Source organism: Phacochoerus africanus, chromosome 10 (assembly GCF_016906955.1).
Source record: "Phacochoerus africanus isolate WHEZ1 chromosome 10, ROS_Pafr_v1, whole genome shotgun sequence".
NCBI classification, from domain to species: Eukaryota; Metazoa; Chordata; class Mammalia; order Artiodactyla; family Suidae; genus Phacochoerus; species Phacochoerus africanus.
In genome coordinates, this window is record NC_062553.1 from 109,452,089 (window position 1) to 109,468,193 (window position 16,105).

Consider the following 16,105-nt stretch of genomic DNA (forward strand, 5'->3'; position numbering starts at 1 on the left):
AGGTCTTTTACCTCCCTGGTCAGGTGTATTCCCAGGTATTTGATTTTTGGGGGTGCAATTTTAAAAGGTATTGTATTTTTGTATTCCTTTTCTAATATTTCATTGTTAGTATACAGAAATGCAACTGATTTCTGAATGCTAATCTTATATCTTGCTCCTTTGCTGAATTTATTGACCAGTTCAAGTAGTTTTGGGGTTGAGTCCTTGGGGTTTTCTATATACAGTATCATGTCATCTGCATACAGTCACAGTTTTACCTCTTCTCTTCCTATTTGGATGCCTTTTATTTCTTTTGTTTATCTGATTGTTGTGGTTAGGACTTCCAATACTATGTTGAACAACAGTGGTGAGAGTGGGCACCCTTGTCTTGTTCCAGATTTTAGTGGGAATGCTTTCAGCTTTTCTCCATTAAATATTATATTTGCTATGGGTTTGGCATAAATGGCTTTGATTATGTTAAGGTATATTCCCTCTAAGAGAATAACTCATTTCAATCTTCATACTGAAGAAAATCTTAGTATTTTCACCAAGGACAACTATCTCTCTGAGGCATGGGATAGAATTATGCAGGCAGTAAGCTCTTGGTAAATTAGGGAATGTAAAAAAGTATTTTAACAATTGATTAGTTTGGGGTTGTGTAAATAATTATATCTTATATAAAACCACATTTTGGGCTTTTCTTCCCATTCATATTCTTATTTCATTGCATTGGCCAGGGCTTGAATGCAATGTTGAAGAGTGTCACTAACAAGAGTCCTTTTCTTGTTACTGGCTTTAATGAGAATACTTCTAATATTTTGCCACTTAGGGAGTTCCTGCCATGGTGCAGCGGAAACGAATCTGACTAGTATCCATGAGGATACAGGTTCAATACCTGGTCTTGCTCTGTGGGTCAGCAATTTGGTGTGGCCATGAGCTGTGGTGTAGGTTGCAGATGTGGCTTGGATACCCTGTTGCTGTGGCTCTGGCGTAGGTAGGCAACTGTAGCTCCAATTCAACTCCTAGCTGGGAACATCCATGGGCTGTGGGTGCGGCCCTAAAAAAAAAAAAAAATTTGCCACTTAGAATGATGCTTGCAGTGGCTTTTGGTATACTTCTTCCAGAAGCAGTCTGATATTACGAGTTGGGAATTTTTTGGGATTATTAAAATTTAATTTTAAGTTATTTATTAATTTAAATACATGTTTAAAGTATCATTTAAATGATAATAAATCAACCCATATTTATACGCTGGATGTTTTTTAAACAATTTAAAGTTGTTTTTCTACACCTTCAACTTATGACTTTAGCCTCAGTGATACTTTGTGCTAAGGTGCACTAATATATTTTAGATACTTGAAAAATTTTTTTACTATTATACCATAAGCAGATGTAAACAATACTTTTCAGGTTTATGATATTCCATTTAGAATTTTCCACATTTGGAATTTGCCTCTAAAAGCAATTTTCAAAAATAATATTTAGCCATAGCCATATTTTATTAGTCACGTACTTCAATTTTCACTCATCCAGAATGTCTAGATTGAAACTTCTCATTCGTTAACCCATTAGTAGGAAGCTGCAAGGGTCTCTAGGTGATCAATGTTTATATACTAGAAGTCCTGACCACTGGCTTACTTGAACTACTAAATCACTGTTGCATCTGTGCTTAGGAGAATGCAACGTTATGCACTCAAATTAACAGTGTTCCAGAAGGTATGTGGAAAAGCCACTTATGCAAACTATAGATTTCACTTTTAGTTGCAATCTCTTAACCTACATCAGTGAACTGACTTTGTTACATTCTTCACTGTGATAAGAACAGGCAGCCATGTGCAGAAGCGCCCCTCTTGCACAAAGGCACCATCACCGAATCTGGCAATATGACAGCTAACAGTCACTGAGTTTTCACACCAGGCAGTGTCCTAAGTGCTGCACATGGATTAACTGGTCTAATTCTCACAACAATTTCTTTTCTTTTTTTTTTTTTTTGTCTTTTTGCTATTTCTTTGGGCCGCTCCCTCGGCATATGGAGGTTCCCAGGCTAGGGGTCAAATCGGAGCTGTAGCCACTGGCCTACACCAGAGCCACAGCAACACGGGATCCGAGCCGCATCTGCAACCTACACCACAGCTCACGGCAATGCTAGATCGTTAACCCACTGAGCAAGGGCAGGGACCGAACCCGCAACCTCATGGTTCCCAGTCGGATTTGTTAACCACTGCGCCATGACGGGAACTCCCTCACAACAATTTCTATGAGGGAGGTACTGTTATTATCCTGCCCCATTCAGAGAGGAAGGCACTGAAGCATGGCTACATGAATAGAAAGTAGATGAGCTTGATACTCTAGCTTCAGAACGTGTATTCTTATCTACTTCACTATGCTGCCTACCCATGCAATGTCGAAAGAGGTCTCAGGCAATTTTAATGTCTTGAAAATGTGTATTCAATCTCATGAATTCAAGTACAAAGAGTAGAAATAATCCGAGATTTCAGTTCTAATGGTGTAATATATTTGTATACAGATTTATAGTATTGACCATGTTCACTAAATTATTGGGCAAATCTTTCCAATTAAGAAATGAAATGTGTACTTAAGATATTGGTTGGAATAATACTTGACAAAGAATTATGAGGAACTGTACCACACGTTAAAGTTTAAAAAATTAAGACGTAATGTAGATGCTAATATTTAAATATGGTTATGTAATGAATCAATGTTTGGGGTATAAACAAAATCACTTAGGACCAAGAGTGTTGTCTAAACTCACAGTTTCCTCTCTACAAAATGGAGAAAGCAGCACGTGATCTCTGTGCAAATAACACAGTGAGGAATAATAAAATACTCTTGATAAATTCCCTTGTGCTTTTCAGAGTTTTAGACAGACATACCTGAAAAATTCCATTAACATGTAATGGCTTATGAACCCTCATAATATAGTGTAAGGGAATTAACTGCATAGAAAGAAACTAAAAAAATAATGACTTCTGAGGAAGAGCCTGGGAAAGAGGAACTGTGCCTTTTTGTTACAGACAGTTTTGCATTGTTTTGATTACTTAAAATAAGAATAAATTCACATGCTACTTGTGAAGTTAAAACAGACAGATAGAAGATAGACAGCCAGACACTCAAATCTCATGGAGTATTTAACAGGATATCACAAGACCAGAGTCACCAACATGACTCTAGGCAAGCCACTTGACTCTGTGGGCTTCAGATTCCTACAGTAACTGCTATAGACATGCTGTCTCTAATACTCCCTTTCAGTTCTATACTAAAATAATGAGTAAGGGGCATGGTATGGGGAGAATGCAAGGAACTTGCACTCCAAAAATAAAGCAAAAATACGTAACAGTTCATCCATGGGAGACTTATCCTCAAAATAGAGTCCTGTCCCCATCCTATTGCCTCTATAGTTTTTGTTAAAGCACAAAGCACCATTCTAATTTACAGGAGCAAAAGCTTTTCAAACAACTTCAGAAAAGAGAGAACACCAAAGTATCTATGGGAGATGTTGTAAACATGGAACCTAGCTCCAAAATGCAAAGTGGTTCGATTTGCTAATCAATGAAACATTAGCATAAGGAAGGAAAAGAAGGGCTACCTCTAAAGACTTTGCAGCCAGTCGGGTTATCAAATGCTAGTGAGTTACAGAGGGGAACAACAAACAAATCCGTGATTGTTAGAATGTTAGTCATTAGCTACACTACATGCTAGGCACACTGACAGGAGAATCCGTTTTTATTCAGAGCAATTAAAATAGGTTTATGAGTAGAGGTTGCAAATCTCTGATTCGTTTAAAAGGTCCTGGTAAGTCCTACCTCTTTCTCAAAGCAGCTCCCTTTCTCTATCACCCCAACCACCAGCACTCCATTCTAAGCTGGTATTACCTACTGTCTAGCGTTGACCTCAGGAATAGTCTCCAGTTTGCTTTGCATCTTTCCTGTTCTCCCTTGAAATTGTTCCCTGATCAAAATCCAAATCTGACCTTGTTTTGCCTCCCACCTCCACCTCATATTGGGCTTAGGATAAACATCTTAAAACAAAACCCTTAATATGGCTCACAAGGTCCCAGAGCATCTGACTTTCCCTCTCAGGCCTCCTATATACCACATTTTCCCTTAATGTTTCAGCGCCTAGATTTCTTTTAGGCTCTTACATGTACCATTTCATTTTCCCTTAGCATACTTCATTTCCTCTTACCCCTCATTTTCATATTAGTTCCTTTCTTTAAGAGAAGAAATCACTGGAGGGCATTATGCTAAATGAAATAAGTCAGACCAATACCACACGGTAGCATTTATATATGGAATCTCAGGGGAAAGAAGCCAAACTCATAGAAACAGAAGATGGAAAAGTAATTGCCACGGGCTGAGGGATGAGAGAAATGGAAGCTGGTAAAAGTGTATGAACTTTCAGTTTTATGAATAAGGCCTGAGGATCTAATGTATAACATGGTGCCTACAGCTGATAACACTTGTATAATTGAAATTTTCTAGAAGAATATAACTTAAACATTCTTTCCAAAAAAAGAAAGAAATATGTGAGGTGACGGATTGTTAATTAAATCAATGGGTGGAGGGGGGATCCTTTCACAAAGAATATGTATAAAAATCATCACGTTATATACTTTAACTGTCCCACAATTTTATTCGTCAATTATACCTCAATATATCTGGGGGAAGAGGAGCAAATTAAAAAAAAATAAAATTGTCTATGAGTTTTTTTGGGATTTTGTTTTTTGTTTTTTTTTGGGGGGGGGTGCAAACCAGCAGCATATGGAGATTCCCAGGCTAGGGGTCTAATCGGAGCTGTTGCTGCCTGCCTACACCGGAGACACAGCAACGCCAGATCCAAGCCACATCTGCAACCTACACCACAGCTCATGGCAATGCTGGATTCTTAACCCACTGAGCGAGGCCAGGGATAGAACCCAGGACCTCATGGTTCCTAGTTGGATTCGTTTCCTCTGCACCACGATGGAAACTTTTGGGTTTTTCTTTCTTTCTTTTTTTTTTTTTAAGAGAGCAGTTTAGTCATCACTTCCTCAAACTCCACCACCCCCAGCCCCGTCTCATCATGGTATCTCTAGCAGGTATTAGAGAGCACACATCAAATTCTTAAAAACCTGCTTGGTGACTGAGGGAGGGAGGGAGTCAACAACGACTTCCAACAATTTTCTCTTGGTAAGCTTTATTTAGTGTCATTTTTTACAATTTTGCTTTGTTCTGTGATCTTCATCTTAAAGGATCATTGTTTGGAGATCTTGATGGTTTCACCTAGCATCTTAGTTGCCGTGGAATGTACACATGGAGCTGTGTGATCTGAAGAGGCAGATTGCTCCAGTACTGTTTGAACTATTTACTGCCAGAGCAGCTTGTTTTCCATATTAACTCAGGAGAGAAAAAGAAGGGTCTTTTTATGAAATTTCAACTCAATTAAGATAAATTTAGAGCTATCTTTGCCATTTTACTCTTCTCCCAACAAGTCTTCCTACAAATTAGTTCCTTTAAAATGCAGTAATATAGAGTTCCTGACGGCGCAGCGGAAACGAATCAGACTAGGAACCATGAGGTTGCAGGTTCGATCAGTGCTCAGTGGGTTAAGAATCCGGTGTTGCCATGAGGTGTGGTGAAGGTTACAGATGAGGCTCGGATCTGGCATTGCTATGGCCCTGGCATAGGCCGGCAGCAATAGTTATGATTAGACCCCTAGCCTGGGAACCTCCATATGCCGCAGGTGCAGCCCTAAAAAGACAAAAGACAAAAAAAAAATGCAATAATATTTGACTTGAATAGGCCAGTGAAGGGATAAATAGGACATCTACCAAAGATTTAGATTCAATGATGCTTACGAATTAATTCATTCACATTTCAGGACAAAATGACAGCTAGCTTTCAGTCTTTCCACCCTACTTGTCCCCAGATAAAGCATAAAGGCAAAATACATGTATGAGTTTTTATGTCAAAAAAAATTTAATTGCATGATTTTATTGCAAATGAAAATATCATGTCTTTTCAGATGTGTGTGTATATTTAGCAGGCTAGTAATTGCAATGTTAGAATTCTATGAGGATCTTAAATAATAATTCCACTCAATGCAGATTTTTAAAGACATCAATTTTCATCATGTCACCAAGCATACTGGAGAATGACTATTTCCTCTTTTTAGCTTGGAATGCCAAGGAACACAGATGCTCTTGCAAACTTGTAATCACCCAATAAACTGCTTTTCAGAGTCAAAAAGACAACAAAAAGTATCCTGACTTCTTTCTTATCTCTGGTCAAATGCAAGTACATGCTATCATCTTAACTTTAGAGAATCTGTATTACAATAGTAATTATCCCAATTTAAAAACCAAGAACCCTATTAAGAAAGAACCATATGTATGTATATATTTGTTTGAAAAAAAATCCTTTCTTGGAATCTGTGATCATGTATCCTATTCTATACTTGTGTGTGTGCGTGTGTGTGTGTGTGTGTGTGTGTCACAGAACAGAATGCTCCATTATGAGTTTTTGTTTTGAGAGCCAAGGATGGTTCTACAGCCATATGGGAAACAATTCAGTGTAACGGCCATGCTGGCCAACTATGTAGGTTTTCTTCCTCTTCACAGCCCAATTCAAATTATTTGTGACAGTGGGCAAGGGCCAATGAAGAAAAACTCTTGGAAGCAACCCCTGAAAAGACATTTATCATTGCATATAGTGGATATATGCACCCCTAAATTTCTGGAGGTATAACCAATGGTCATGTAGTCTTGAACTTGCAATTAATGGCCATGGTCTGAACATCTGGAAGCTAATAAAACAATGGCCTAATCATGTGTGTGTTACCAATAGGAAAGACTTCTTCTGGAATGAAACTTCCAGGATTGAAAGAACAAAGAATGGTAGGCGTAAAATAGGCCAAAGGATTCAAGGAAAACAGAAGTAAATTCAGTAAAATATGTATCAAGAATACCAAGTCAGAATATCATATTTGGACTCACTTAGCCTTAAAATAAAAGCGAAAGAAAAATACAGTGCTCCCAAAGTCCTCATAAAAGGACTGAAAACATAAGAAATTCCCAGAAAAAGGTAGAACAGTGTGGTCATAGATAAGAAACATAAACCAAAACGATCACAAACCATATTTAAGAAAATATAAAGTCTTCCACGTCTTAAAAACTGTTTGGTAAAAGAACACTCCGGTTAAGGGGTATGGTGCTCATGAATCGTCTCACATGGTAATTGCCTAAGCGTTTGTGGAATGCTTTTAGTATTCCCAGCATCTGAGTGACCAGACCAGGAGAGAATGGATGGCATTGAAGCCATGGACCTGACTCTTGTGGGAGGTAAGTAGGGTCTTGGGCCTCCCTAGAGGAGACAGAAGGTGCAGAGACAGCTACATGGGGAACAGTGAAGTATGCTCAGGATTGTCCTAAGAAAAGGGTCCAGACCAAATGGCCATGGGTTTGTGGCTCCAACACTCATGTGTTATAAGACCTTGGTTTTCCTATTTGTGCCTCGATTTTCCCCATATCCAAAATGAGAATAATCATTGCTGATTCACACCATTACAAGGATAAAGTGAGATGAAACAACACATGAAAACACTTATTAAAATTAAGAGTCTAGATGCAAGATATTCCAATTGGACTGTAGTTCTTCGGCTTTTGGCATCTATTCCAATCCAGACTCAGCTCTCTGGAAACACACTTCTAAAAGAGTCTCAGGAAGCTTCAAGCCCATCCTTTCTTATATGAAATCACATTCTCCTCTGCATATAACCATCAGGAGACTCAAATGGCACAGACTCCATTGAATAAGGTAGAAGACAGAGAGCTGCAGTTGACAATAAGTTCTACCCTCCCCGTGTTCCAGAATTTCTTTTTCTTCCTTTTTTCATCTTTTTAGGGCCACACTTGTGGCATATGGAAGTTCCCAGCTAGAGGTCGAATCAAAGCTGCCACTGCCAGCCTACACCACTGCCAGCTTATACCACAGCCACTGCAATGCAGGATCCAAGTCATGTCTATGACCTACAAGCCAGCTCATGGCAACACTGGATCCTTAACCTACTGAGCAGGGGCGAGGGATCAAACCTGCATCCTCATGGAAACGAATAGTGTTCATTACCACTGAGCCATCACGAGAACTCCCCAACATTTCCTTTAGCAGCACAGAGATATCACCTATTCTAGGATCCAGCTTGCTTTTTTTTTTTCAAGCTGTGGTAAAACATGTATAACATAAGCCAGTTTTCTTTGTAAAATCAAAAGCCAAATACCTATTTTAAGTTACTTTGTTCTATTACAGTGGCTGTTCTGATTTTAATGATTTTATTGGAGACTATAATAAAGATCTAGAAAAAAATATTCTTATATGAGGAATAAGAAGACACATATTTGTGGAGAAAATTGAAGAGGGGAGATTTCTCAGGCCTGATTTTCTTGGCAGCACCAGCACATGTTCATGTTGTTAACTGGTAATGATGGCTACCAAAATTTAATACAGCCAAAAATGTTACAGATCTTATCAAGGGACTCAGTCAGTTAGAAAAACACCATACATTTTAATTACGAATTTTTCTCACTCTAAAACTTTCTCACAATATGAAAATTAGGGTGAAGCCATCTGTCAGGATGCCTGACGATATAAATCTAAATCGAGCTAATTGAATACACTACACATAAAGATTTTAATCTAACACTAATACAAATCTTTCTGTAAGGTCTGTTACAATCTGGCATGATTGTGACTATAAACAACAGCCCTTACTGACCCTGGAAAGCAAATTATTGACTAAATAACTTTAGCTTGCTCTCCTTGAAAAGCCTCCAAGGCATATACATGTTGAATAAACACAGCATAATAACTGATAAAACTTTTAACAACTTCTTACCTTGCAGCATTTGCCACCTGTCAGCTTTTATGAAATGACTATGTTCGACCAGTCATTTTGAGGAAAGCAACCAAGTCCTTTTTATAGATACGAATAGCGCCAACATATACGTGAACCTCCCATCAAAAGGAACCTTCTACAGGCAATGGAAGGCTTTCATTTCCATGCTTTTTAAAGTATCCACGCTACTGATTCATGCATGCAGTGGAACCTATATTTAGACAACCTTACTGCAATTTTTACACCCAGTTTTCTCTTACATCCTCTAAAGCAGTTATTTATGTTGTGCATCTGGGATTCCTATGCCCTTTTTCTGGTTCTCACAACCAGAAAAACACGGTCCCGGGACCAGCAGCATCAGCATTACCTGAAAACTTGTGAGGAATGGAAATTCCCAGGCCCCTCGCCAGAACTAAATGAGAAACTCTAAAGTGGAGCTCAGAAACAAGTTTTAACAAGCCCTGAAGGTGATAGGCTAAAGCTGAAGAAACTTTGCTCTAGAGAAAAAAGATGTTCTCTACCTATGAAGAAAAGTTTTTATCCCTTCCTTTGAAGCAGTCAATTTTGAAGTGTCCTATGTCTCTAAGCCTAAGATCTCAACATATTTCAAAGAATATACACAAGTTCTTTACAGATGATACCAGTCAAGTTTTTTTTTTGTTTTTTTTTCTCTTTAGGGCCGTGCCCAAGGTATATGGAGGTTCCCAGGTTAGAGGTCCAATCGGAGCTACAGCTGCCAGCCTTCTCCACAGCCACAGCAACACCGGATCCTTAACCCACTGAGCAAAGCCAGGGATCGAACCCGCAACCTCCTGGTTCCTAGTTGGATTCGTTTCCACTGCGCCACGATGGGAACTCCCCCAATCAAGTTTTTTTCATTTAATAAAGATTTTAAAATATGGCCTATTCTCAATAGTGTTAAAACATGGATGTGCATTTAACTAAAACTTTGGGTTGTAAGGGGGAAATGTAGTTATTTAAAACAGTATGATATTATAGAGATAAAAATGGATAATGTCTCGTCTGTCATAATTTTCAACAAATTCTTCCCTACAGTTAAGGTTAAAGAGAAGAGGGTGAGTCTAAATTTTCCCATCGTGTTTTATGGATCTAGAACTTAAGCCGTTTATACAACTAGAGCCATATCTGCACGATGAACGAGTAAACAGAATAGGTAATAGTTATTCCTATATAAAGGCCTTCAAAGGCATGCTGGTGAGGTTATCCCAAGGAACGGATAGAGAAGAAACGGTTTATTTTGCCAACAGCCACCATGGTGAGGCCTATGTTATTAGAAAGGCTAAAAACTTTCAAAAACAGACAGAAGGAATGGATTTGATTATAAAGATATGCACTTCAATTTCTGCATAAATACATGATAGATACCAAGAAGAAAGCTTTGGGCAAAGCAGTATTTTCTTTCCCTTTCAAGCAGAAAAGGAAATAGGGATCGAGTTTATAGTATGACGTATTTTGGTTACTCTTTTACAATTGTTCTTAATTTCCTTTTTAAGAATATCATTTCCTGTCCTATATAATTGTTGTTATGTGCCACATAAGGCTGTGGATCTTGAATTTTCCTGCCTTTCCTACTTCCTTAGGAGATCAGAAAGCCCACTGCTTCCCTTAGGCGTTTGGAAAGCCCACATTTGACATGTGAAGTATCCAAAAATAGTGTGATTCCCACTTATATAGCAGATTTCCCACTGGAATATTAATCTTTTGAGAATTTTTAAAATTTAAGGAGAGAAAAGGCTTTTACAGAGCAACACAACTTACGTGAATAATTCATCTTTCACAGATGTCACTGTCTTTCTAGAAAAAAAACACTATAGATTCTTTTTTAATGCACTTAAAGACAATGATAGACTGGGCGCTTGTCAAATGTTCAGTTAATTCAGAGAACGATCATAATACGTCAAGAAACTAAAAACCGTACAGCTGAGTTAATAAAAAAACTTGGCTGAAATAAATCAGAGTGTTTATAGTAAATTTATCTTCTTGAGAGCTGGCTAAAGTCATTAAACCCATTTCACGAACTGATCCAATGTACATTCATTTACATCAGAGAAGATCGGAACGTCATACCTGAGACTGTGCGTTAATATTGGCTCCTTCCTTAACAAGGACTTTGACAACTTCTGCTTGTCCAGCCAAGGACGCGATGTGAAGAGCAGTATTTCCTTTCTGTTTTGGAGAAACAAAGCAGAAAGTGTTAGAGGCTTCCAGATTTTGTCGAAGTCAAAATGCACAGGCATTATCAATTTTGCTGATGACTTTAAGTGGTTAAAACTTGTCATTCTATCAAGATAGCAGCCCACCTTGAGAGAAGGTCATTTTTACCATCAAAACATTGGCCATCCCGTACAGGATCTTCCTTCTACGTGCTCCACACTTTTGTTTTAGTGTTAAGAACATGGAAGAACTGGGTTCTTGCAGAAGCGAATAATTTGGGGGGGGTGTGCCTGTATGCATGTGTGTATATGTGACAATATTACCCTTCACCTTATACTGTCACGAACCCAACTAGTTAGTATCCATGAGGACGCGGGTTTGATCCCTGGCCTCACTCAGTGAGTTAAGGATCCGGCATTGCCGTGAGTCGTGGTGTAGGTTGCAGATGCAGCTCAGATCCCGCCTTGCTGTGGCTGTGGCATAGGCTGGCAGCTGCAGCTCCAATTGACCCCTAGCCTGGGAATTTGCATATGCCATAGGAATATCCCCTAAAAAAGAAAAAACAAATGAAAACAAAACAATGTTTATCTGAACCATTGAATTTAGTTCACCTTGCAGAGAAACTTAGGAATTTTAAGTGGTAGAGAAACTGACAATTCATAGTTCTATTTCTCGTCATTAGAACACATGGCTGTTCAAAATATTTGGGGAATAAAATAGTAAATTTTACATCACTTATACAACGCTCCAAATATATTCTACCATTTGCTACATCAAAATTTACTACCTACAGTACCAAACAAAAATGAAAATAATTTAAATCTATCATGAAAAGAAAACATAGGCTAAGAGATTAAAAGGTGCCTATTATGTGGCTAAAATAGATGGAAAAAATAAAAAAATAAATCTGTACATTCAAAGCTGTAAATTTTGAACACTAGTTCTCTTTTTGCCACAAACTCACTATGGGCTACTCACATACTATTTTGAAGGCTCAGTTGCCTCCTTTTTTTTTTTTTTTTGTCTTTTTGCCATTTCTTGGGCCGCTCCCTCGGCATATGGAAGTTCCCAGGCCAGGGGTCTAATCGGAGCTGTAGCCGCCAGCCTACGCCAGAGCCACAGCAACGCCGGATCCGAGCCGCATCTGCGACCTACACCACAGCTCACGGCAACGCCGGATCCTTAACCCACTGAGCAAGGGCAGGGACCGAACCCGCAACCTCATGGTTCCTAGTCGGATTCGTTAACCACTGAGCCACGACGAGAACTCCAATTGCCTCCTCTTTAAGTGAGAAGCTTTAATGAGATTTCTGGATCTAAAATTCTACACTTATAATCTGTGATTAAAAGTGAACCTATAGGAGTTTCCAGATGGCTCAGTGGGTTAAGGATCTGGTATGGTCACTGCTGTTGCTTAGTCACTGCTGTGGTACACGTTTGATTTCAGGCCAAGGAACTTCCACATGCCATAGGCATAGTCCCTCCGCCCCCAAAAAGGTGAACCTATATTTTAAAACATCTATAGCGTTTAAAGGACAGGAAAAAATGATAGCCAATAAACACTTAAGCAAGAAAAAGTAGTTGTTTAATAAGTACATATAAGTTGTATGGGTAACTCAGAAGAAGCAAGTAATTTGATATACATTCAACTGCACAGATTTAACATTTATTTGATGTCAGGTGAAAGGTTAATAAAAATGTTTATTCTCTCTTTGTGTTTAAAGTAAAAAAATTCTTGCGTATTTTAACTTCACTGAAGTTGCCAAAGAGGTTTTCATTTGTTTGTTTTGTTTTCTGATTTCCGCTAGAACTGCTGCATACTGTAAGGTAAGCAGAGTTGCCTACATTTTGGCAAACATGCATGAGCTACTGGAAATCTGGGTGAACTGGCCATATTTCTAATTCATTCCAGCACTCTTTTTCTCTGTCCCTGATTAAGCTAGTGCCTCAGCTGGAGCTCAGAGTTCCTGCTGCCTCCTTCTGCATCTCCCACAAGCAAATTATCACACTATAGCCCAGGTAAGAGGCTTGATTTTGACTGGGTACTGTTTTTTTCCAAATTAAAATTTCACCTTCTAAAGACAAGGTTTGTCACCACTGGTGACATTTTAAAAATATCTATTGTTTCTGAAATGATTCCCCAAAGACAAAGTTCAAATATATTTTAGCAAAAAAACAAACAAACAAACAAAAAAAGGAAGCAACAACTTCTAATGTACCAAGCATCTTATGCATTTCTTTCAAAATGAGCCCAATTTGTTTACAAACACACATTACAGTGACAAAATCATATGCTAATAATTCAATCCATGACCCCAAAACCTCTTTTCCATTAGCATATAAAAGATCTATATATTCTCTTACCAAGTTAAATGACTGCATTAAAAGATGTAACAACTCAATTACAGCATGGAAATTTCTGTTGAGAAGTTTACTGCATGGATTTATTTTAAAAAAATGAATTACCCTTGGGAAAATAGGTGTTTCTGTCTACAAAGGATTATGTTAATCTAGTCTCTACGTGAATCAAATGAAAAAGACAAAATACGAGAAAACAGAGATACAGAATTCTTCAGGCTCCTATAAGCCTCAAATGGAAATAATTCACACATTGAAAAGTTTGATGGACAGGGTTTCATTTCAGTTCCGTGTTGCTAAGAATCTTGGTGTTCCAGCAAAGTTTTGCAATGCAGAAGCAAGGGAAAGAAGCTTAAAAACATTTCCTCTTTTCCAAGAAAATAAACCCTACCAGCATGAACATTACCTTCGTAGCAGAATCCACAGAGGACCCTCTTCCCAGCAGCTCCTGGACCAGCCCCACGTGGCCCTCCTTGGCAGCCAGATGGAGAGCGTTGAGTCCATTCTGAGAGGAGAAGCAAACAAGGTTTCAGAAGCAGAGAAATGATGAGACAGAGAATTGCTGATCTTCCTCAAACACAAAACCCAGAGGACAGACAGACCCTGATCCCTTCATTTCCTCTTTCTTGGTGCATTAACTTGAAACTTTTCATTTCAGAGAGATTAATTTCTAGCGGTTTTGATTCAGAGAGGCAAAGAGGAAAATGTTAGAGATGAGGATCTGACAGCTTCATTTCAACAAAATTCTTTTTAGACTAAGAAATACCTACGTACTTTTCCAATGAGAGGAAAAAAAAAAAAAAAAGAGCAACTCTGTATCATTTCTTGTGCCAGCCAGAAGTAAAATTCTGTCCAGTTTCTAGAACATGAAGCGCTTTTAAATAAATCCTCTCACTTTATAACAAGTGGAAGAGAAATATCCTTTTTATAAAAAGGTACTAAAGTTTTGCAGGACAATTTCTAAGATAACATGAGTTTGTAATGGCAACAGTAAACTTAAAAAATATTTAGCACTAAGTCACTAATTTATTTTGAGGGGCTTTTTTTTCAAAAATTAAAAAATTTTTCTTATAATCTCTGATAGTGCTGTAATATCTGGTTCCCATCTATCTCAATTCCTGAAAAATTACTCACCACCACACTGAAAAAACTCCCTGAAAATTTCACTAAATATAATATCTACACATACTATACTGACATAAAGTTTGAAAGTAGATCTTGTGACACATATAACTGTCAAATACAAATACAAATTGCTATCCAGCAAATTTCCTGTTTGTGGTCAATGTACATCTTATACTTAATGATTTACTTATTAAAAGTATTCAGGCTTTAATATTTGACTCATAAATAAGGTAATATTTACTTCCTTGCAAAACATGGTTCTGGTTTTTCTGCCAATATTTAACTTCGAATAGCCAAGGCAGTTGTACAATTAATACATTCATATCATGGTTTCTATATAGTTACCAGCACAAAATAGTAAGAATTAAATCACTTTTGGAGTTTCTGTCATGGCTCAGTGGTTACTGAACCTGACTAGGAGCCATGAGGTTGTGGATTCAATCTGGGTTAAGGATCCAGCATTGCCTTTGAGCTGTGAAGTAGGTCGCATATGCAGCTCAGCTCGGATCCCACATTGCTGTGGCTCTGGCATAGGCCCGCGGCTACAGCTTGGATTTGATCCCTAACCTGGGAACCTCTGTATGCTGCTGGTGAGGCCCTAAAAGACAAAAAAAAAAAAAGACAAAAAGACAAGAAAAAAAAAAGAATTCAATCACTTTTGAAATTCTTTAAAATTTAAGAAATGAATCAACAATCTGATAGAAATTTGAAAGAGATGGAGTTTTATGACCTCTGGATTCTACCAGTATGCAAATGATGTTAATGGTGCTGACTGTAGAGAGATGGAACAACAACAAAAGTTAATTTGCACTCCCTTTACTAGACCAAGAAAGCAATACTTTCTAAAGCTGTTTTCTTGGCTGATGACTCAACACCCAGTCTCTTTGACAACAGGAAGTATTTAATTTAAATGGACAGACAGTAAACTCATTCTAACTGATAAGGGAAAGCAAGATGTCCATAGACAAGGAGTTTTTAAGGTGCTAATCAAGCCTGATGATATTCAAGAGCCTTTAACTTCAACATTACATTTATTGCTTTATAGGAAAGAATCTTTTACTCTGTGTCATGAGCCATTACTTAAGCTGTTTCTGGAGAATGGATCCATCCATTCTTTGAGCCAGGAAGAATCAAATGTTCCAGTCATTGGGAACTGTCTAAATGGACTAGCAAACTAACATTTAATGAAGTTTGCATTTTGAGATGTTTCTTTAAGACGATGCCTTTCCTTTCCCCAGTTCCTACCTCTGCCTTCAATCAGAAATTTCAGAACCTGAGAGTTGAAAGGACATTGGTGACCCTCTAGTCCAGTGCTTTCTCTGCTTCCCAGCCCAAGCCTGATTCATAGTGGCTGCTCCACAAATGTTGTTGGAGGAAAGAATGAATCAAGAGCGCACGGAGGCAATCTTTTAGTAAAGACTATATTTGTAAATAATCAAAATGATGTATTTGAGAGACAAAGACTGAGCAGTCCCTAGAATTAATAAGCTTTCTATTTTTCAGGATTTTGGTCCGAAGGGAACAGAGACACATGGGTTGGAGATACTTTTTCCAGGTGCTAGAGGCCTGCCCGAGGAAC

At 38.2% G+C, this 16,105-nt stretch overlaps 1 protein-coding gene across 13 annotated transcripts in view; it reads right to left on the reverse strand.

The window, feature by feature from the left end:
• Positions 1-16,105, reverse strand: part of ANK2 (ankyrin 2) — a 722,246-nt gene that overhangs the window by 176,032 nt on the left and 530,109 nt on the right. For all 13 annotated transcript variants that reach the window (XM_047799241.1, XM_047799252.1, XM_047799247.1 and 10 more), the window contains 2 exons: positions 13,808-13,906; positions 10,957-11,055 (listed from right to left, as the gene is read on the reverse strand). In XM_047799241.1, the coding sequence (XP_047655197.1) occupies positions 10,957-11,055; positions 13,808-13,906 (198 nt within the window). The remainder of the gene's footprint in view (positions 1-10,956; positions 11,056-13,807; positions 13,907-16,105) is intronic.